Source organism: Physeter macrocephalus, chromosome 19 (genome assembly GCF_002837175.3).
Source record: "Physeter macrocephalus isolate SW-GA chromosome 19, ASM283717v5, whole genome shotgun sequence".
Taxonomy (NCBI): domain Eukaryota; kingdom Metazoa; phylum Chordata; class Mammalia; order Artiodactyla; family Physeteridae; genus Physeter; species Physeter macrocephalus.
The window spans coordinates 9,908,123-9,928,772 of record NC_041232.1 but is presented as its reverse complement, the minus strand read 5'-3'; the positions used below and the strand labels follow the sequence as shown (position 1 = coordinate 9,928,772).

General features: G+C 53.5%; 1 protein-coding gene across 3 annotated transcripts; it reads left to right on the top strand.

The window, feature by feature from the left end:
- Positions 1 to 4,198: 4,198 nt before the first annotated feature.
- HNF1A (HNF1 homeobox A) lies at positions 4,199 to 20,639 on the top strand. Of its 3 annotated transcripts, none has more exons than XM_007106008.4 (10): positions 4,199 to 5,957; positions 12,451 to 12,650; positions 14,182 to 14,368; positions 14,809 to 15,050; positions 16,047 to 16,198; positions 16,330 to 16,531; positions 17,291 to 17,482; positions 18,641 to 18,762; positions 18,846 to 18,990; positions 20,387 to 20,639. In XM_007106008.4, the coding sequence occupies exons 1-10, from the start codon at positions 5,629 to 5,631 to the stop codon at positions 20,512 to 20,514; spliced, it is 1,899 nt and encodes a 632-aa protein (XP_007106070.1). In that variant the 5' UTR covers positions 4,199 to 5,628; the 3' UTR covers positions 20,515 to 20,639. The 3 variants fall into 3 exon arrangements, with proteins under 3 accessions (XP_007106070.1, XP_023976852.1, XP_054936488.1); XM_024121084.3 differs by having other exon boundaries at positions 18,641 to 18,795; positions 20,387 to 20,514; XM_055080513.1 differs by lacking the exon at positions 17,291 to 17,482 and having other exon boundaries at positions 20,387 to 20,514.
- The last annotated feature ends 11 nt before the right edge of the window (positions 20,640 to 20,650 follow it).

The window sequence follows — 20,650 nt, the reverse complement described above, 5'->3', positions numbered from 1 at the left end:
ATTATATATGCAATATTTTATTCAGGTTTCTTTTCTTTCTTTCTTTTTTTTAAGCTTGGGAAGATCCATTGTTTTTAGTTTCTTAAAAAATTTTTTATTTATTTATTTATTTATTTAGGCTGCACCGGGTCTTAGTTGCAGTATGTGGGATCTTTAGTTGTGCCATGTGGACTTCTTAGTTGCAGCGTGCATGAGGGATCTATTTCCCCGACCAGGGATCGAACCCAGGCCCCCTGCATTGGGAGCATGGAGTCTCACCCACTGGACCACCGGGGAAGTCTCCTTTTCTTTCTTTTTTATTAAGATCTTTACTGAAATATAATACATACACCATATAACTCACCCATTTAAAGTGTCAGTTCAATGGTTTTAGTATATTACCAGAGTTGTGCAACCATCATCATAAACTAATTTTTTCCCAATTTTACTGAGATATAGTTGACTTATAACATCGTATCAGTTTAAGGTGTACAACACGATGATTTGATATACGTCCATATATACTGTGAAATGATTACCACAATAAGTTTAGTTAATATCTATTACTTCATAGAGTTACCATTTTTTTTGAGGTTTCTTTTATTTCTCTTCCTCTCCTCCTGCTATTGTTTTTGTTTCTCTCTGCCAAAGAGAAATGATGTTGACAGCTTGGAGTATGTCCTTTCACATCTTTCTCAAACACATACATACAACCACACTTATTGTTGATTTGCAGAGAACACTATTCAGTTCTCTGCCCTTTGATGCAAGGAGTGTGCACACTTTGGGCTTCACCCCAGATCCACTAAAGGAGCCCTTTGAGTGTGGAGTCAGGAATCTGAGTTTCTAATCCTCAACCCAAGGCTTTCTGTTGCTGCTGGTCCTGCTCCAGTGAGTTAGGGAAGGCTGGCTAGTGAAGGTTCATGTTGCTGTGGGAAGAAGAAGGGATCAGGAGGAGACCCAGGAGGATCTTGAAGATCTTGAGGTTCACAGCTGAGGGTCTCCAGGAAAACAGCTTGTGCAAAAGTCATAGTTGGGAGACAGTTTCAGGTATGCTCTGGAGATGGCAAATAGCGTGACTGGATAGAGAGTAGGCGGGGCTTAAGAGTCAAATAAAATGGGTGGCAGGGACTCTTATGTGGAGAACTTTTGCAAACAAAGAAAACTCAGCCTGGGTAATGGGAGTGGAACGGCTGTTTTAGTAATCAGGTAATGATTATCATTCAGTAGTGGGGAGTGCTCACAATGTGCCAGGCACAGTGCTTTCTGTGTATTACTTCATTAATCCTCCTAACAACTCACAAGGCAGATCGTATTTTCATTATCATTGTACAGAAGAGCAAACTGAGGCACAGAGAAGTTAAGCAAGTTGCCCAAGGTCACAAAGCTGGTAAATGTCAGAGCCAGGCTCAAACCCAGGCAGTCTGGCTTTTAATCACTCTTTTATTCCCTCAGCACCTCAGTCTCCTCATCTATAAAACCAACACAAAGGGGACAAGTCCAATGAGCAGTTACGCTTAACCAGAACAACAAAACAACGATGACAACAAAATAACAGTAACAAGTATTTAGTGAGAGTGAACTGCCTCACAGAAAGAGGCAGTGTGGAATAGTGGTCAAGGGCTTGGATTCTGGCATCAGGGAGATCAGGGTTCAAATCCTAGCTCTGCCAAGCACTAGCTGGGCAGGTTACATAGCCTCCTAGAGCCTCAGTTTCCTCATCTGTAAAATGGGGATAAAAATACCTACCTCATGAGGCTGTTGAGATGTTAAATGAGAAAAAGCATAAAAATTGCATACAGCAGCGACTGCTCAATAAAGGTTAAAAGGTTAAAGGTAGTGGGGCTGGGAGGGAGAATAGTCCAAGTATGAATACAGGTGGGCCCCGAGGTGGGGGTGGTGGGGTGGTAGGGTTGCCGATTAAATTCCAAGAGCCCTGAGATTGGCTGACGGGGTACCCCCCTTGCGCTGCTTCCTAAGGCCAAGGAGAAGACTTGTGCCTTGCCAGAACTTCGGTTTTGCAAACATTTGCTCACTCAGTAGGCGAGAATGGTGATAAAGTTCACAACTACGGTTTACCGAACACCCTCTGTGTCCAAGACCACCCCTTAGGTCCGCAGTTCCCAAACTACGCCTCGAGGTGCCCCTGGGAGCCGCAGAATATTTTAGAGGATTTTTGAAAGGAACACAGCGACATCTCTCGGCCACCTTGCGCTAGTTCAAGGTAGCTTGCAGTTTGAATTTTAGATGATGTCATAACTTTATGAAGCTGGGTTTATGGCAGTTCTAATTTTTAAAAAAAGTATCATGCAAAAATGATTGTGGAACAGGAAATGAAGGTGGTCATGTCCAATCTAATTCCAAAGTTTGAGCAGTTGTGGAGAGTCCAACAAATCTCTGCATTAGGTGTACAAAGTTGTCTCAAGCAACCCTAGGAGATCTACACCTCTGTTTTAGAAATAAGTCATGAAAGGCGAACTCAGTGCCTAAGGCCACCCAGTGCGGGGTTGGGGTGTGTGTGTAGGGGGCCCGTGAAACGCACACTAGGTCCTGAGTGATTCTCAAGAAGGCAAAATGCCTCTCCCAATCTCTGAGTCTGTTTAGATGTGTCCCCTGATTGTGGGGAAGGGCAGGCTGGGGGCTGGAACCGCCGTTTCCATTGTCTGTTGCCAAGTATCAATAACCGACACCCTTCTCATTTTCAGAGGGAGCCCTAGTCGGGGCGGGGGTGGCCAGGACAATAGCCTCTGTGTGTACGGGAGCTGAAGTTGGACCCTGGGGGGTCTCTCTCCTTAGACACCCTAGAGGCTCCCCCCGCCCCACGCCACTGTCCTCCTCCCAACTAAATCCACCTTCAGTCCCGGAGTCTCCAGTTCAGCCACCTGGCCGCCGGCGGGGAGACCCAGCAGTCAATGAGCCCAAAAGTTGTGCGAAGAACCCAGGCCCCACCCTGTCTGGCTCCCTCTTCTAGAGGAAAGTCTCTGAGGGCAGCTGCAGGCAGCAAGCAGCCTCCTGGACGGGGTAGCAAGGAGGAGAGCCATGAAACAGCGAAGGGACAGCACGCAGCATCTTCCCTGTCTTTTAGCTGGACTTGAGAACTCTGCCCCCAGTAGTGAGCTGCCTGACCCCAAAGCTACTTGTGCTAGAGGAGAAGGGAAGTACTGAGAGAAATGTGGGGGGCCCACTTTCTCAAGGGGCAACTGCCAGCATCATCCTGTGCAGACGGCCGGGCTCTGGGAATAACAGTGCCTACTTCATAGAGTGGTTCTGAGCATTTCATACATTACTAAAGCCTGGTGCGGAGCTACGTATACTTTGGGCGGTGTGCAATGAAATTTATTCATTCCACAAATATTACTGAGCACCTACTAAGCACGGATGAGGCAACATACTAAGCACTGCGAATACAGCAGTGAACAGGACAGACAAAAGCCCTGCCCTGGAGCGGGGGTGCGGGGCCCGACATTCTAGCAGAGGCAGACAGCCCGTAAATAATAAACATCATACGTGTAAGTAAATTACAGAGCAGTGCTGTCCAATAGAGATAGAATGTGAGGCGCAAATGTTAATTCAAAAGTTTCCAGTGGTACCATTATAAAAGTAAAAAGAAACAGGTGAAATTAAGTTTTCTAATTTTTAAAATACTTAGTTTTAAAATGAAAAACTTTCACTCAATAGATCCAAAATATTATCATTTCAGCCAGAGGCATTAGCCACATTTCAAGTGCTCAGTGGCCGCACGGGCCTCACAGCTGCCGAGTGTGTCAGGAGAGTCCAAAAATAAAGAACTGATCAGCCCCTTTCCCCCTGCTGGCCTAGCCTGGCCTGCAGGGAGGGCCTTCTGGCCAAGGGCACCTTCTCCCTTCCACTGTTGCCAAGCATGACCCTGGCTCTGCAGACCCGAGAGATGCCCCAGCCTGGGGGCAGCCCCTCAGCACCACCCTGCCTACTCCAGGCAATGGCGCGCACCCCTTGTTCTGGGAGCTTAGGGCCACCCCAGGGGACAGACAGCAGGAATTTCTGTCCAGAGGGAAGAGTGGTGGTTGAGGATGAGTTTTTGCCTAGGACTGGCATTAGCGGGAGGTGAGTGAGGGTTGGAACCTGCCTTTATTTAACATTTTGATATTTTTTGTTCATCACAGAAGATTTTTGGCATTAATTTTTCAAGTTAATGAAAAGTATATTTTATTGATTCATAGATCATAAAATTTGCCCTTACTTCAGTGGTTTTTAGTAAATTCACAGAGTTGTGTAACATCATCCCATCAACATTAGAACATTTCCTTTCCATCATCTCCAAAGAAACCCTGTACCCATTAAGCAGCCATTCCCTGTGCCGACGCCCACCTCCCCAGCCCCCAGCAACCACGAATCTACTTTCTGTCTGTATGGATTTGCCTATTCTGGGTGTTTCCTATACATGGAATCATACAATAGATGGCCTTTTGTGTCTGGCTTCTTTCACTTAGCATGACGTCTTCAAGATTCATGCCTACTGTAGCATGAATCAGGACTTCATTCCTTTTTATGGCCAAATAATATGCCATTGCACGGATAGACCACATTTCTTCTATCCATTCATCCAATGATGGATATTTATGTTTTTTCTATTTTTTAGCTCTTGTGAATCATGCTGCTGAGAACATTTGCATGCAAGTTTTTGTGTGGACATTTCTCTTAAGTTCTTTTGGGTTTTGCATTAATTTTGAATTTTTAATAGAGTATATAAAAATATTTTTTCATCTTGATTTCATCTTGAGTTTTTCGACGTCCCCTTAAAATTTGCACCTGCACCAAGTGCTTGACTGGCCTCACCCTGCCCCCACTCCACAAATCTTGCCCCTGCTAGCTGTGTGACTTTGAGCGAGTTGCTTACCCTCTCAGAGCCTCAGTTTCCTCCTCTGTAAAATGGGCATAATCCCTGTACCTACTCACAGCTGTTAGGGGGCTACACTGAGGTAATGACGCACATTACAGACCCAGCCCACAGTAGACTTAAGTCAAAGCGTTTTCCCTCCTGGGAGGCCAGATGTTGGGGCTGGCAGTGGGGGGTCCTCAAATGGATGTGTCCTAGCCTTGCCCTTGAGGAGAGTTAACCCGACAGCCTAGAACTCTCTGCTGCTTCTGTTCCCAAGGCTGTTTTTGTTCTCTTGCCTCAGCCTGGCCCCCTACGAGGTTGCTGGGGGAGGGACCCGATGCTGGTCATCCGAAGACCTCCCCGGCTCCCAGCACCTTCCATCCCAGCTGTCCTGGGCCCCCCACCGCTGCCTCCCCCGCCCTCCGCTCTGCCCACTCCCATGGAAGGCCACGGCTCCCCGTCCCTCTGCGCTGCCATGAGGCCTGCACTTTGCAGGGTGAAGTCCAAAGTTCAGTCCCTTCGCTAAGCACATGGATAAATATGAACCTTGGAGAATTTCCCCAGCTCCAATGTAAACAGAGCGGGCAGGGGCCCTGATTCACTGGCCACTGGGGCCAGGGTTGGGGGTTGGGGGTGCCCACAGGGCTTGGCTAGTGGGGTTTGGGGGGGCAGCGGGCGCAAGGAGCCTGGTTTGGGCCTGCCTGCTGGCCGGCCAGCACGGAGCCAGCCCACGCGGGGGCGAGGCGGCCGGCTCAGTGGCCCTGGGCCGCGTGGCCCGCGCTAGTGGAGCCATGGTTTCTAAGCTGAGCCAGCTGCAGACGGAGCTCCTGGCGGCCTTGCTCGAGTCGGGCCTGAGCAAAGAGGCGCTGATCCAGGCGTTGGGTGAGCCGGGGCCCTACCTGCTGGCCGGAGACGGCCCCCCGGACAAGGGGGAGTCCTGCGGTGGCGGCGGTCGAGGGGAGCTAGCCGAGTTGCCCAATGGGCTGGGGGAGACGAGGGGCTCCGAGGACGAGACGGACGACGAGGGGGAAGACTTCACACCACCCATTCTCAGAGAGCTGGAGAACCTCAGCCCCGAGGAGGCAGCCCACCAGAAAGCCGTGGTGGAGACCCTGCTGCAGTAAGGACCCCTCCCCTGTCCCCAGCTCCCAAGGAGCCCGGAGGGGCCCAGCCTCGGCTCCTGACCAGCCCTTGCCAGTCCAGAGTCCCATGGGCTGTAGCCTTTAGGCTGGTTGTCGGCAAGAAGGACAGGGCCCATTAGCGCTTGGAAGCGGGGGTGGGGTGGGGTCCTAGCTCGGAGGTTGGAGCCTCCAGCCCCTGACCCGGCTCTCTGCGGGGTCCCGAGTCTCCATGAGCCAAGGCTCTCAGCCCAGTGCTTGGGAAGTGGGGCATGCCCCAGGGGAGCCCCAAGAGGGGGACAAAGCAGGAGAGTCCACGATTCTAGTCCCTGGACAATGGGGGTGGGGAGCAGGGGGTGGGGAGGCAGGGAATTTTTAGCTACCATGCCCATTTCTACTCCCCCAATCCCAACTTCCCTGCTAGGCACCCGGATGCACCAGTGGGGAGGGGGAGCCCAGGCTGGGGTTTTGGGGGCCCCGCTTGGCCTCCCCGGAACTCAAGCATTCAGCCAGCAGAACCCAGGTCTTTCTTACCTGAGGGAAATGGAGCCTTAGGAAGAGAGCTGCTCCCCTTTCCGGCACAGCCTCAGGCCATGCCCCTCACCAGTGGGTACCGTTAGAAGCCTCCCCACTCTGTACCCCACCCACTGGCTGGCTCCCCATCTCCCGGAGAACTGGGTGGGTCTGAGCCCGATGCCTCCCCTCTCCTCAGCAGAGCTGACCTGGTTACTAATTACCCACGGGCTTTATTATTTCTCTTTTGTTTTATAAATTTATAAATGGCAAAAGGCTCTGATAAGGCCTGTGATCATTAACTTGGAGGGCTGGTAGCCTGGGGAAGCCTGAGCCAACCAACTTCGCACGGATCGGGGGTGGGGGAGGTTGGAGGTGAGGGAAGGGGAACCTGGGGGCTGCAGGGACTGCCCCCCTCCCCTAAGGCTCTGTAACCTCCATCCTAACAGCCAGGTGGGCACGTGCTGAGGTTTCACAGGTATCATTTCGGGTAGTGTTGAGATGAACTGTGGAGGCACCTGGGACAACTGCTTCGCAGATGAGGGAACTGAGGTTCAGAGGGCGACGGAGCTGGACTAAGGCCACCCAGCTGGGGCTCCACACCCACTCCCTTGGGTGCCCTCAATCACCACGACCGGGGCCAGGGGCCAGCTCGGGGTGGCTGGGGGTTCTGAGGAAGAGTCCCAAAGACCACCTCTTTTCTGTCCAAGGTCCTGATCCCAGCTTGGGGTTGGGGAGGGCTGGATCCCTGCCTCAGGTTGCTCTCAGGGCCTGCCAGGCCTTGTGAGGGCCTGGGCAGGAGGCAGGGGAGTAGCCAGGGCCCCCTGACTTGGCAGGAAGAGGAGGGCAAAGGGCCCTGCCGCGTTGCAGGGGAGGGGCAAAGAGTCTGGCATCTCCAGACCCAGGGCGAGGGCAACCCGGACAAGGGTGGGGCAGGGCCAGACCTGCTCAGGGCCCCAGATGGGACTGGGGGCTTTCGGGGGGGAGTGGGGGCAGGGAGTGCCAAAGGCCTTACCTGGCTGGGTGGGGCCTCTTGATCAGCAGCCCCTTTGGTGGGATGATGGGTGGAGGGAAAGGCTTGATCCATAGCACCCGAGCGGGAAGCAGGGGTCAAAGGGCTCCCTGGGGACCAGCAGAGACGTGGAAGCTGAGGGAGAGAGGGGAGACATGGAGGAAGAGACAGGGCGTCAGGGGAGATGGAGAGAGAGGTCTGGAGAAGCAGAGTGGAGCGGACGAGCCGGGAGGGGAGAGGGGCTGACACGCAGCTGGGAGAATGGGCTGGGGAGAGAGCGAGGCGCCCCAAGCTGCGAGGAGGCTGGAGTGCTTGCCTCCTGCCCCGATTGGGTTTTCTTTAATGCTAACAGCATGCTATTTACTTTCCATTTAAATTTGAGATGTTGCTATAAATTATCAACCAGCTCCTTGTTCCTGCGGGGTTTATAACTAACTACCTGGGTTACTTATTGTTCAGGTAACAAAAGGGATCTGAAAACGCCCCGAGGGGGAAAAAGTGGGGCCTTGAGCCTCAGGGCACAGGCTGCAGAGGGGTGGGGGACCCCCCTGAAGGCCTGGCCAGTGGGGGAGGTTGAGGCTGGAAAGGATGGTGAAGAGGAAGGGCTTCCCGTGCAAGCCAAGTGTGACCAAGTGTGACCTCGGGCAAGTCTCTTCTCCTGCTGCCTCTGTTTCCCTACCTGGACAAGGAGTAAAATTCACACTCCCTGCCCTGATGCCCTGATCTCTTCCTGAGGCACCTCTCTCCCTCCCTCACTTGCCTCCAGTTACACTACACTTTGCTGATCCCCACCTCAGGGCCTTTGCATGTGTTGTACCTTCTCCCCGAAACCCTCTCTCCAGATCTTCCCACGGTCAATTCCTTCTCCTCCTTTTGCTCAAATGCCGCCACAGTCACTCCCTCTTCCACTACTTTCATTGACTTTCCCCTGAAACTTATCATTACTTATTATTACCTTGTCTGTTTTCTATCTACTGCTATGACAACAGAAGCTCTTCCAGAGGCTTGCTCACCACTCAGACCCCTGATGTGCAGCCCAGTGCTGACACACAGCATGAATGAATGAGGGACTAGGCTTCTCTGAGCCCTGGGGATGTCTGCTGCAATGGCCAAGGGAGTAACGCGTTCCCAGGGCTCCTTCCTCAGTGTCCTCCTGGGCCCTCCTGTCCCTGAGCAGCTCCAACTCAATCTTGAGGGTCTCTGGTCCTCTCCACTGGGCAGCACCAAGGCACTGAGACCCAGTGGCCAAGATGGGGCAATCTGACATCCCTAACTGAGGCCAGCCTGCCTGGGCTTGAACCCCAGCTCTTCTCAGGCAGGCAATTTCACTTTCCTGAGTCCCAGTGTTCTCTGCAAGGCAGAGCTGATCATAACGCTTACCCACAGGGTAAGCATGTGAGTGCAACGAACAGTTGCTATTATCAGTGGTCCCATTTTACGGATGAGCAAACTAAAGCTCAGAGAGGCAAAGTGACCTGCCCAAAGTAACTCTTACAAAGCAGTAAGGCCAGGACTTGGACCCAGGTCCTCCTAATCCCACACTTTGCACAGCACCCTGAGGTGGCATGCCTGTGCTTGATACGTTTATCTCCCTCTTTACCCTCCTGGGTTATTTTTGCTGTTAATGTCACCATCGACCACTTCTGCGTAGTGCTCGAGGACTCACGAAGCGCTTACAAGTGCATGAAGCTCGTTTTCTCCTCCTGACAGCCTATGAAATATTATTAGCTCCCTATCACAGTTGAGGAAGCTGAGGCACACAGAAGTTAAGAAACTTCCCAGGGCCACCCGGAGAGCAAGTGGCAGAGCTGGGCTTTACACTGAGAACTCGGCTCCCCCTCTGGATGAGTGGCCTTCAGGCTGGTCTCCCAGCTCTGCAGCCTTGGACCCACTGAAACCCCACGGGCCAGGGAGCAAGAGGCCCAAAGCCTCGAACCTCTGATTGACCCTAGAACTGGCAGGAGGTGGGAGGAGGGGGATGTGGGCAGACCTTCACCTTTCCTGGGCCCTCTTCCCTCTGCTGTGGGGCTGGAGGTCACTGCTGCTGCTTATGATGGTAACAATATTGTTCCACTTACTGAGCACTTACTGTGTGCCTGGCCCTGTCCTCAGCATTTCACTCCTATTAGAAACTCATTCAGTTCTCCCAATAGAGAACAGGGAGGAAGGCGTGAATTTGCCGCTGTGTTACAGGGGAGATGCGGGCCACGTGCACATTGGGTGCGAGGCCGCAGTGGTGGGATTTGAACCCAGGGTGGTTCGACTCTCAAACCCATTAGAGTGAAAGCAGGAGATGCCTGGAGACCTGGCCTCTTAGTTCTGCGTTGGGGAAAACGTCCTGAAAAGAGCCATGTTCTTGGAGACTGTGTGTGTGTGTGGAGAGGGGGGAGAGAAAGAGAGCAGAAAACAGAGAGACACAGAGACAGAAGGAGAGTGAGAGAAACAGAGACAGATAGAGACACATGGGGTCAGAAGGACAGAGACAGACAGTAAATCTTTAGTTTGAGCCAGGAGAGGCCCTGTTGAAGGAAGACTGGGCTCCTTCTCTCTGGAGAACAGAGGGAGGGAGGGAGGATCTCTCAGGAGGGTGATGACTGCAGTTGGGGGAGGAGCGAGGCCATCGGGCAGCCCAGCCCCAGAGTCAGATAAACATGTTTGCCACGGAGCACAAGGCTGGACTTTGTCCTGCCCTTCCCTCCCGGCTCTGACTGGCACCCGGGGACCGGGGGAGGTGGGGAGGAGAGGCTCCTAGGAAAGCAGGGAGATAGGGCTTGGGGAGAGGTTGGGGGGTTCAGGAAAGTGAAATAGTCTTGAGTCCCAGCAAAGTCACCTTGGACAAGTGTTCACCTTTCTGAGCCTCAGTCTTCTCACCTGTGAAATGGGCATACTTCCTAGGGTTATTGTAAGATTTAAATGACCAGCCCTTACCTGGCTCACCATAAATACTCAAGAAACATGAATTCTCATGGCTATCATTTCTACACAAATGGGACTTTGCTGGACCGACTGCTGATTAACTATATCTGTCCCCACCTTCCATTCCTCCCTGCCTGTATGGGAACTGCTGATAAAAAAAAGGAGGAAGTCAGAGGGCCAAAGTGGATGAAAGGCTCTGTGCCCTCATGTCTCGGAAGGGCATTGTCAAGGACGTAGGCGAGGCTGGTTCTTTGAGGGAAGAGAGAAGGGCCAGGGGAGAAGGCAGTGTGGGGTGGGCTTCAGAGCACTGGGGGTTTCTTTTCTTTTTTTCACAATTCACTTTTAAACATTATATATGCATATGTAGCACATTATATGATACTATATTATTGATACATAATTTATAAAGTACAGAAGAGTAATAGAAAACCCTCCCCTCTCACCCTGTCCCCCGCATCCAATCAGTGACTCCAGTTCATTCTGTATACTTCTGGTATTTCATGTGAACAAAGCAAATACGTAGAAATCTTCTTTTATCCCACTTAAAATTTTACACACATAGCACAGTAGACCTACCACACAAACTGTTCCGTCTGGGCTTGTACAGAGCTTCCTCAGTGGGTTTTTATGGCTGCATTGTACAGAGGCACTGCAATTTGGTTAATCAGCACCCTTTTGCTGGACGCTTAGGTTGTTTCCAATCTTTGGCTGTGGCAAACGACATGGAGATGAATCACTTCCTACACATGCCATTTGTCACACATGCCTCAATTCTAGAAGCAAACTGCTGCATCAAGGCTGTGGGAACACAGGCTTGGGATCGCACAGACCTGGGTTTATATCCCAGCTCTGCCTGTTTCAGCACTGTTGTATCTGACACATGGTTGTAATAGAAGCTCAAGAGAGGATGAAGGGAAGAGAGGAGGGCTGAGACAGAGCAGAAGAGGGAGAGAGAAGAATTTGTATCGTACAGGCAACCTGAGCCCTTCCGCTCCCCACAGTGAGCAGAGAACAGGAGATTGAGCCACAGGTGGCCTCAGGTCCCCTTGAATCCCTCGAGTGAGAGAACTGAGCCCGCAGAGTGGGATTCCGTGCTCAGACACGCTCATTTTTCTTACAAGGCCTTGGGATGCCAGCCCCTAACCCCTTCACCTGGGACTCTGTTGAGAAATTAGCCACCCGCCTCAGTGCTGTGGGGAGACTGGCCGCGCCACCGTCTAGGGTTTTGTGCAGGTTTTCAGGAGGCGTTTTGATGCTATGTGATTTTTATCTGACAGACTGACTTAGAACCAAATCCTTTCAGCTGGGGTGGGACTCTACTGGGCTGACCCTGTGACCTTCGGCAAGACATACAAAGTGACACAGTGCTCTGAGCCTCAGTGGCCATGGATGTAAAGTGGAAGAATCCTGTTTCTCTCCTTGTTTTCAGACCCAAATTTTTTTCCAGTAGATCTCTCTCATCTATCCATCCATCCACCCACCCACCCATCCACCCATCCATACATACATCCACTCATTCATTCATGCATTCACCAAGGGCATACTCTATGTCAGGCCTATTTTGGGTGCCGAGAACCAGACAGTTCCTGCCCTCCAGGTGTTTACAGTCTCTCACAGTGGTTAAGACACAGCCACAAAGAACATTTCTAGGTAGAATGGGGGAGCGGAATCTTTAAAGGAGGCACAAAGATGAGTACCCTCCCCATCTGGCTTGTGCAGCTTCCAGGGGGAGTCTGTTTTTGTCTACATCTGTGTCCATGTCTCTGTGTGTCCGTGTTTCGAAACCTTTATCTGTTCCTATGTCTGTGTGGGACTGGTTGGGGCCTGTGTCCACATGTCTGCCATGTGTATGTGTCTGCAAGTCTCTGTCCCCATGTCCTTGTGTCCTGGCATGAGTGTCCATACCTCCTGTCCCTGAGTCTAGGTACAGGCTCCTGGGCTCCACGCCTGCTTCCATCTACCATCCTCACCCCCCGGGGTGGACAGGGCTCCCAGCACCCACCCTGGGCTGAGCAGCCTGTCCTTGTCCCCCTGACCCCCCACCCTCCACCCAGAGAGGACCCATGGCGTGTGGCTAAGATGGTCAAGTCCTACCTGCAGCAGCACAACATCCCGCAGCGGGAGGTAGTCGACACCACTGGCCTCAACCAATCCCACCTGTCCCAGCACCTCAACAAGGGCACCCCCATGAAGACGCAGAAGCGAGCCGCCCTGTACACCTGGTACGTCCGCAAGCAGCGAGAGGTGGCCCAGCGTAAGTAATAACCAACTGCAGCCCTGTCTTCCCGGCAGGGCCTGGGACTACCTGCAGCTCGAGGGTGGGAGCTGGAAGCCTCCCCCCGCACTCCTCGGACAGGCAGACTGAGAGGAAGTCGGGAGGATTCAACCAGCATGTATCAGCTGTTCTGCGCAAGGCGCTCTGGGGGAGGGGAGGAGGGTTGGTCTTGGGCATCGTCTTTGGGTGGGTGAACTGGACGCCTGCCTTCCAAGAGCTCCCTGTGTAGAGGGGAAGCAGGAGAACAAATCATTGTGATTCAGTGAGACAAGTATTATAATGTGATAACGCCAACAACAAAGGCTGGTGTTTATGGAGCACTCACCGTGCGCCAGGCCCAGGGCAGGGCACTACAGAAAGTGTTTCCAAGTGTTGAGCTGGTGGAGGAGGAGAGAATAATCTCTTCCTCAGGGAGGCAGGGACATCAGGAAGGATCAACTAGAAGTATGATCTTTTGACTAAGTCTTAAAGTGTGAGTTGAATTTTGACCCATGAAGATGCAGGGATGGGGTTGAAGATGCAGGGATGGGGTTTCAGGCAGAAGGAACAGCAAGAGTAAAGGCTCAGAGGTGAGGTGTATGCTTAGGGAATCCTCCACTGCAAACCTGGGAAGAGCTAGGTGCACTATTATTCCGGGAATGGTGGGTTTCACTGCCCAGGCCTCATACCCCACAAAATCCCAAGTGCACTTCCACACTTTTGAGCCTAAGTGTAAAAAAAAAATGTTTTTGATGCTTCTTTTATAATTATCCAGGTTTTCAAGGTAATACACAATTTATAAAAAAATAGAAGTAAAGATTTTACAATAAAAATTAGGTGTCCTTCTCCTAAGGCAGCCACTGGCATTCCCAGTCTCATACGTAACTTTCCAGGGGTACTGTATGTATATACTGGCTATAAACATATTTCCCCTGCTCTTTAAAGCGCTGCTAGCTGTTGTGTTATTTGGAGGCGCCATTAACTGGCCTCCTACCAAAGAACCAGCTGAGAAAGTGCCTGGGTCTCTTCTCTCCTGGCTAATACTTACACTTTAAGCTTGATTTTCAAGTCCGGAATGTTGAAAATAGCACGGAATCTACTCAGGAGATACAGTTCAAGTTTCTGCTCTACTGTGCGACCCTGGAAAAATATTTAACCTCCCTGATCCTCAGCTACCTCATCTATAAAATGGGATGGCATATGTGTCAAATGTGAACAAATGCTGATGCTTACCTGGAGCCTTGTACTGAGGACTGTGAGATTATATCTTGGCCCAGTAGCAAAGTATGCAGGGGTTGATTAGTGATGTCTCCCTCGGACACAGGTTAGGAAAGGGGTGGTGTGTGTGCTGTGTGTCTGTCATCTCTGGATTAGATGATTTCTAAGTTCTAGCTGTAAGCTCCTCTGGCTCAGCATCCTAGGAATGAGAAAGAACCAGGGGCATGGTTAGGTGAACCAATTCCAGCATGGTGAACCAATGCTGGAAGGTGGGATTGGCCAGTGTCTTGCTAATGGCTCTCTGTGCCCACAGAGTTCACCCACGCAGGGCAGGGTGGGCTGATTGAAGAGCCCACGGGCGATGAGCTACCAACCAAGAAGGGTCGGAGAAACCGTTTCAAATGGGGCCCAGCATCCCAGCAGATCCTCTTCCAGGCCTACGAGAGGCAGAAGAACCCCAGCAAGGAGGAGCGGGAGGCGCTGGTGGAGGAGTGTAACAGGTAGAATGGCTGGTGGTCAGCAGGGCTGGTTTGGTCTGGGCTGGGGGAAGGCGAGGGGGGCTCTGGGTCCTGAGGGAGGCTCCCCAGGTTTTGAGAGTTCCTGCTGTTGGCCCAGGAGTTCTCAGCTCCTGTTCAGTGTCTGACACCTAGCTCCATTCCTGGCACCCACCCCCCACCGACCCAAGCAGCCCTTGAGTGGCTGCTTGTCTCACTCGTCCTTACTACAACCCTACACTTAATGGGCTCACTCTGTAACTGAAGAGATTAAGAGAGGCTAAGTCACTTGCTCAAGGTTGCACAGCAGACTGGGCTCGGAACCCAGGTCTGCCAGCCTCAGCAAATACTCAGGTAGAGCCCTACTTCTCAGAACCCTCCCCCCAGGCCCAGGGGAGGGTTCCTCTGTGCCTGATCCAGAGGCTCATGAGTGGCCATTTCTGCAGGGCGGAGTGCATCCAGAGGGGGGTGTCACCATCACAGGCGCAGGGGCTGGGCTCCAACCTCGTCACAGAGGTGCGCGTCTACAACTGGTTTGCCAATCGGCGCAAGGAAGAAGCCTTTCGGCACAAGCTGGCCATGGACACGTACAGCGGGCCGCCACCAGGGCCAGGCCCAGGCCCTGCGCTGCCTGCCCACGGCTCCCCTGGCCTGCCCCCGCCGGCCCTCTCCCCCGGTAAGGTCCGCGGTGAGTGCCATGTGGGGAGGGGGATTGGGACGGTGGGTAGACGGAATATGGGGGCGGGTGGGAGAGTTGGGGAGCACCACCCCAGTGGCAGCAGCCACCCAAACCTCTCAGCACTTCCTTACAGCTCCAACTCCGCTCTATCCGCACCGCACTATCCACTCCCCCCCTCTCCATTCCACTGACCACTCAACTTCGCCCACTGTACTCCATTCCATCCACTCCATTCACTCCACCCTCACTTGATTTCAGTTACTTCAACTGATTCCAGATCAAACCAACTCAATTCATTTCCGCTCAGTTCAATTCAATTCAATTCAACTCATTATAATACAATTTAGTTCATTTAAACTTGGAATCGTTTGATCCAATCCAATTCCCAATTGATTCAGTTTAACTAAATGTATTTCAAGGAAATTCGGTTAATTTTGTATCAGTTCAGTTTCAATCCAATTCGATTCAATTCGACTCAATCAATCTCAATTCATTTCTGGTTTGATTCAGTGATACTCAGTTTCATTCAACTAATTCCAGTTCATTCTACTCAACTCGGTTTGCTGTGGTTTAATTTCATTACCGTCAATTCAGTTTGGCTCAGTTGTCTTTTTTTTTTTGGCCACACTGCACCGCACGGCATGCGGGATCTTACCCCGACCAGGGATCAAACCCCGTGCCCCCTGCAGTCGGAGCGCAGAGTCTTAACCACTGGACCGCCAGGAAAGTCCCTGGCTCAGTTGTCTTTTATTGAGCACCTACTTCACGTCAGGTATAGCCCTGGGCAGTGAGGGCCACAGAGCTAATAAAACGTGGCCCTTGTGTTCAAGGAGTTGGAAGCAACCAGCACAGGGCCTGGCAGGAAGTGGACACTCAAGAAAAGTCTGCTGGCTGCATAAAGATGGGGTGAGGGGTCTGCACAAACCAATGCAGTTTGGAATGATGGCGGCCATGGAGGCGGGCAGGGAAGTGGGGTGCTGAGGCTGGACACTGCTCCCGCTCCAGGAGTGCGCTATGGACAGCCTGCAACCAGTGAGGGAGCAGAAGTGCCCTCAAGCAGTGGTGGTCCCTTGGTGACAGTGTCTGCACCCCTGCATCAAGTGTCCCCCACGGGCCTGGAGCCCAGTCACAGTCTGCTGAGCACAGAAGCCAAATTGGTGAGTGTCCCGCCCCATCCCACCGCCCCCCACACCCCCCCACCAATCTCCCCTTGGCTGGGAGATTCTGGAACAGTCCCCAGGGAGGTAGGGTGGGACCCCACCTGACTCAGTTTGGCTTCCCCTCCAAGGTCTCGGCCACTGGGGGCCCCCTGCCCCCTGTCAGCACCCTGACAGCACTGCACAGCTTGGAGCAGACATCCCCGGGCCTCAACCAGCAGCCCCAGAACCTCATCATGGCCTCGCTTCCCGGGGTCATGGCCATAGGGCCCGGTGAGCCTGCCTCCCTGGGCCCCACGTTCACCAACACGGGCGCCTCCACCCTGGTCATTGGTAAGCTGGTGGGGTGGACGGGGGCATCTGGGTGAGGGGCTCATGGGGCTCCCACAGAATCCAGGAGCAGGAAGAGCCACTGGGACTCATTCCTTCATGTATTTATTGAGTGCCCACTCTGTGCTCCACCAGGGACACACAAGTGGACCAAACAGCCCCAAATCTCAGCCAGCCAAGTGGGGAGGCAGACAATAAGCAGAATATGGGTTGGCCAAAAAGTTTGTTCAGGTTTTTCCTAACATCTTACAGAAAACCCCGAACGAACTTTTTGGCCAATCCAATACATAACTTATATAGTACCTTAAAGGATAAAACAGCTACGGGAAAACAGAGCAGAGCAAGGGGGACTGAAGTTTTCTAGGTTTTAGGTTTTTTTTAGAAAGCCCGGAAAAACTTTATTCAGAACTATTATGCAGAAGCTCAATATATAAGACAGACAGGGAGCTGCTGGGAGCCGGGTACAGAGAGTTAAGCCCCAGGGCCTTTGCATTGTTGTGGAACCCCAGGGCTCCAGGGACCCTAGTTTGACACACCCCCTGCCCTTATGATGAGCTAGCAGCTCAGAGGGGGAGTTAACTTGCCAGGGCTGTAACTTAGTGAAGGTTCCTAGTGCAAGGCTGTTTCCCCGATTACCTTGTCCCCTCCTCCAACCCACTGGCTCCAGGAGGGAGCGATGGTGCCCCTGGGGGTCAGGGCTGGGCCTGGGGAGGCCATGGAGGCGGCAGGAGGTCTGGCTGACTCCTGCCCCTCCCGCTCCAGGCCTGGCCTCCACGCAGGCACAGAGCGTGCCGGTCATCAACAGCATGGGCAGCAGCCTGACCACCCTGCAGCCCGTCCAGTTCTCGCAGCCTCTGCACCCTTCCTACCAGCAGCCGCTCATGCCCTCCGTGCAGAGCCACGTGGCCCAGAGCCCCTTCATGGCCACCATGGCCCAGCTGCAGAGCCCCCATGGTGAGCAGCCCTCGGCCCCCCTGCTGCGGGAGGCGGTGGGAGAGGCTGACTGTTGTTGAGCCCCGGGGAAGGGGGCGGCTTAGCAGATGCTGTGGGCTGTGTGTGTGCGTCTGATACAAGTGTGAGTGCTTCTGTGACGGGGGCTCTGCGGGTGCTCAGATGAGCGTCTGTGGGCCGGGATACGTTTCAGTGTGTGAATCCGTGTGGCTGCGTGTGCACGCACAGGGGTTTGTGTGAGTGGGTGTTTGTGTGTGCACACCCACGTGTGCCCTTGGGGCCATATGTATTTCTCAGCTTTTAGAAAGGTAATGTGGTGCATACACCATGAATGACACAACACTCCCAACACAACACTCCCAGCAGGGCTTGGGGCAACACCCTGTCATCAAACACCATGATTCCTGCAGCAAAAGGTAGAATTCCGCGAAGTGGGTTAATAAAGACTCAGCCTCACATCAGGTTCAGGTCAGATTTTGCCACCAAATGAGCTCTAGTGCCAACCAGACAAAAACCTGTTGGCTTTCAGACCTTTCTGGAACTTGGACTCTTGGATAAGGGCTCGTGGACCTGAACATCTGTGTATTTGGTTGAGGGCACCATTTACGCGTGTATGTGGGTGGTTGTGTTTTCATGAGTCCATGTGAGAATACATGATTTACGTTGTTTTCTACTGGCATCTGTGTGTGTATTTGTGGGGCTGGGGGCTGCAAGTGAAATACTGGGTCACACTGTGGAGAGGGGTCCTGGAGATGCAGAAATGCTGCCCCCTCCTCACGCCCTAACAGGAGCCCTGGCCTTTCCCTCCAAGGCCGGTACTTAGGGCCCTAACAGCACCTGTGCCTCCTGTTGTCCTTCACACCCATCCTCTCGAGGTGACCGCAGGAGCTGGGTTTGGGTTCCCGGCCTCGCCCAGGCTCCTCTCCACCGAGACAGGCGGAGCAGGCGCCTGCGGTTGGGGAGAGCGTCCAACCCCTCTATCTGGAGCTCCCAGTTTTGGAAATCAGCCCTGAGTCCCCAGCCACTGCCCCACTGGGCTGCTCACCAGGCCCACGCCCCATTTCCCCCGAGCCCCCCGCCTTGAGGCCCTCCTGGGAGGGGTCCAGCCCAGCCCAGGTGCCAAGTCTGTGTCCTCCTCTCTCCTCCCTCCCTCCCGGCCAGCCCTCTACAGCCACAAGCCCGAGGTGGCCCAGTACACCCACACGGGCCTGCTTCCGCAGACCATGCTCATCACCGACACCACCAACCTGAGCGCCCTGGCCAGCCTCACGCCCACCAAGCAGGTAAGGCCCAGGCCTGCCCCGGCCCCTCCCCGGGTCCTGCCCCAGCGCACACCCTGAGGGCTCAAGAGCTGCCCTTCTGCCAGGTCTTCACCTCAGACGCTGAGGCCTCCGGTGAGTCCGGGCTTCACACACCAGCGTCCCAGGCCGCCACCATCCACATCCCCAGCCAGGACCCTGCTGGCATCCAGCACCTGCAGCCCACCCATCGGCTCAGCGCCAGCCCCACCGGTGAGTGGCCTTTCCCTGCCCCCGCCCCCGGTCGTCCCCATAGCTGGGGAGGAAGGCGTGGGCAGCAGACGGGGGTGGGGGCAGGGAGGGGGTAAATGCGAGGGGGCACCCGTGCTCCCCGGAAGTGAGCCGAGGAGGGTTTGAAACCACAGGAAATGGACCTGTCTCACAGGAACACCTATTAACGCAGTTGAGGAAAAAGATAACCGGAAGAGGTGGTAGGGGGTAATCAGGAGGTGAGAACTGGGCTTGCTGGGGACCAGAAGTGACTCATGGATGTGTTGCTTTAGCTCAGGGCTTAGCATTTTTTTGAATTCGTTGCCAACAGCTAAAAATTAAGAGCTTTCATAGACTTCCGGCTCCTCTTGCAAAGTCGGAAGGACTCGTGTTGCCCCATGGCAACCAGAGTGTGGGCTCTCCAGCCCGCCACGTCCCACCCAACCCACACATTTCCATTCCCTGAAGACTTGAGTCTGCAGCCCACAACGTCAGGGTGAAGAGCAGGCACTTTGGAGTCAGGCTGCTCGGCTTTGAGACCCAGGGCAGCCACTTGCTAAGCGTGAGCCTCAGCATCCTCCATCCAGCCCTGGTTGCTACAGGGACAGTCACTGAGGGCTCCACGGTCCAGGCTCTGTGCTCTACCCACGAGGTGTGTGTCGGCATCCCCGTTTTACAGATGGGAAAGCACTCAAGGAGGAGAGGGACTTGGCGGTGCTTCCAACAGCCACTAGGTAGTGGGGCCAGGACCTGAACCCAGGTCCAAACTCAAAGCCCATCATGCTCTTAACCATCTGAATCAGTCCGGGTTCTCCTGAGACGCAGAACCAATAGGAATACACACACGCACATATATTTAAGGAATTGGCTGATACGACTGTGGGGGCTGGCGAGTCTGAGAGCTGCAGGGTGGGAGGTGATGCTGCAGTCTCCTTCTCCAGGAAACCTCAGCCTTTGCTCTTGAGGCCTTCAACTGACTGGATGAGGGCCACCCACATTATCAAGGGAACTCTCCTTTACTTAACGTCAATTGACTAGGTGTTAACCACATTACAAAATACCTGCACAGCAACGCCTGCACTGGGGTTTGGCTCAATGACTGGGTACTAAAAGGCAGCCGAGCTGATGCATAAAACTAACTACGACGCCGCCTCACCAGCGCTTCTGTGATGTTCCCACTAAAATGTGCTAGGAAGGCCACTCCCTCGTGGCCCTGAAGCCTGGCGGGCGGTTAACAAGGCCCGAGGGCAGACGTGTGACTCTGGGGTCCGGTCACCTGCTGAGATTCAGGAGGTGGCGAGGTGCCACTTTCCCATCCCGAGTACCCCTTAGGGATGGTGGGCGGGGAGGGGCCGGGGTGGGCGGGGCTGGCAGCCAGCCGCCTCCTCTGCCTCTGCAGTGTCCTCCAGCAGCCTGGTGTTGTATCAGAGCTCCGACTCCACCAACGGCCATGGCCACCTGCTGCCATCCAACCACAGCGTCATTGAGACCTTCATCTCCACGCAGATGGCCTCTTCCTCCCAGTAACCATGGACACAGCCTCCCAGGGGATGGGCCCTGGAGCCTACACAGCCTGCTGGAGGGGTGACCAAGACATCTGAGCCTGCAAAACTTTCACTGCCCCCAGGCTGCTGCTCTTCCCTGGAAAACTGTGCCTCAATCC

What these genes read in the sequence shown, in the direction of transcription:
- HNF1A (XM_024121084.3), top strand. Translation starts at nt 5,629, where the DNA reads ATGGTTTCTAAGCTGAGCCAGCTGCAGACGGAGCTCCTGGCGGCCTTG. An exon ending in CTGGTGGAGGAGTGTAACAG is followed by an intron (nt 14,369 to 14,808) that starts GTAGAATGGCTG and finishes CCATTTCTGCAG; the next exon opens with GGCGGAGTGCATCCAGAGGG. An exon ending in CTCCCCCGGTAAGGTCCGCG is followed by an intron (nt 15,051 to 16,046) that starts GTGAGTGCCATG and finishes CTCCCGCTCCAG; the next exon opens with GAGTGCGCTATGGACAGCCT.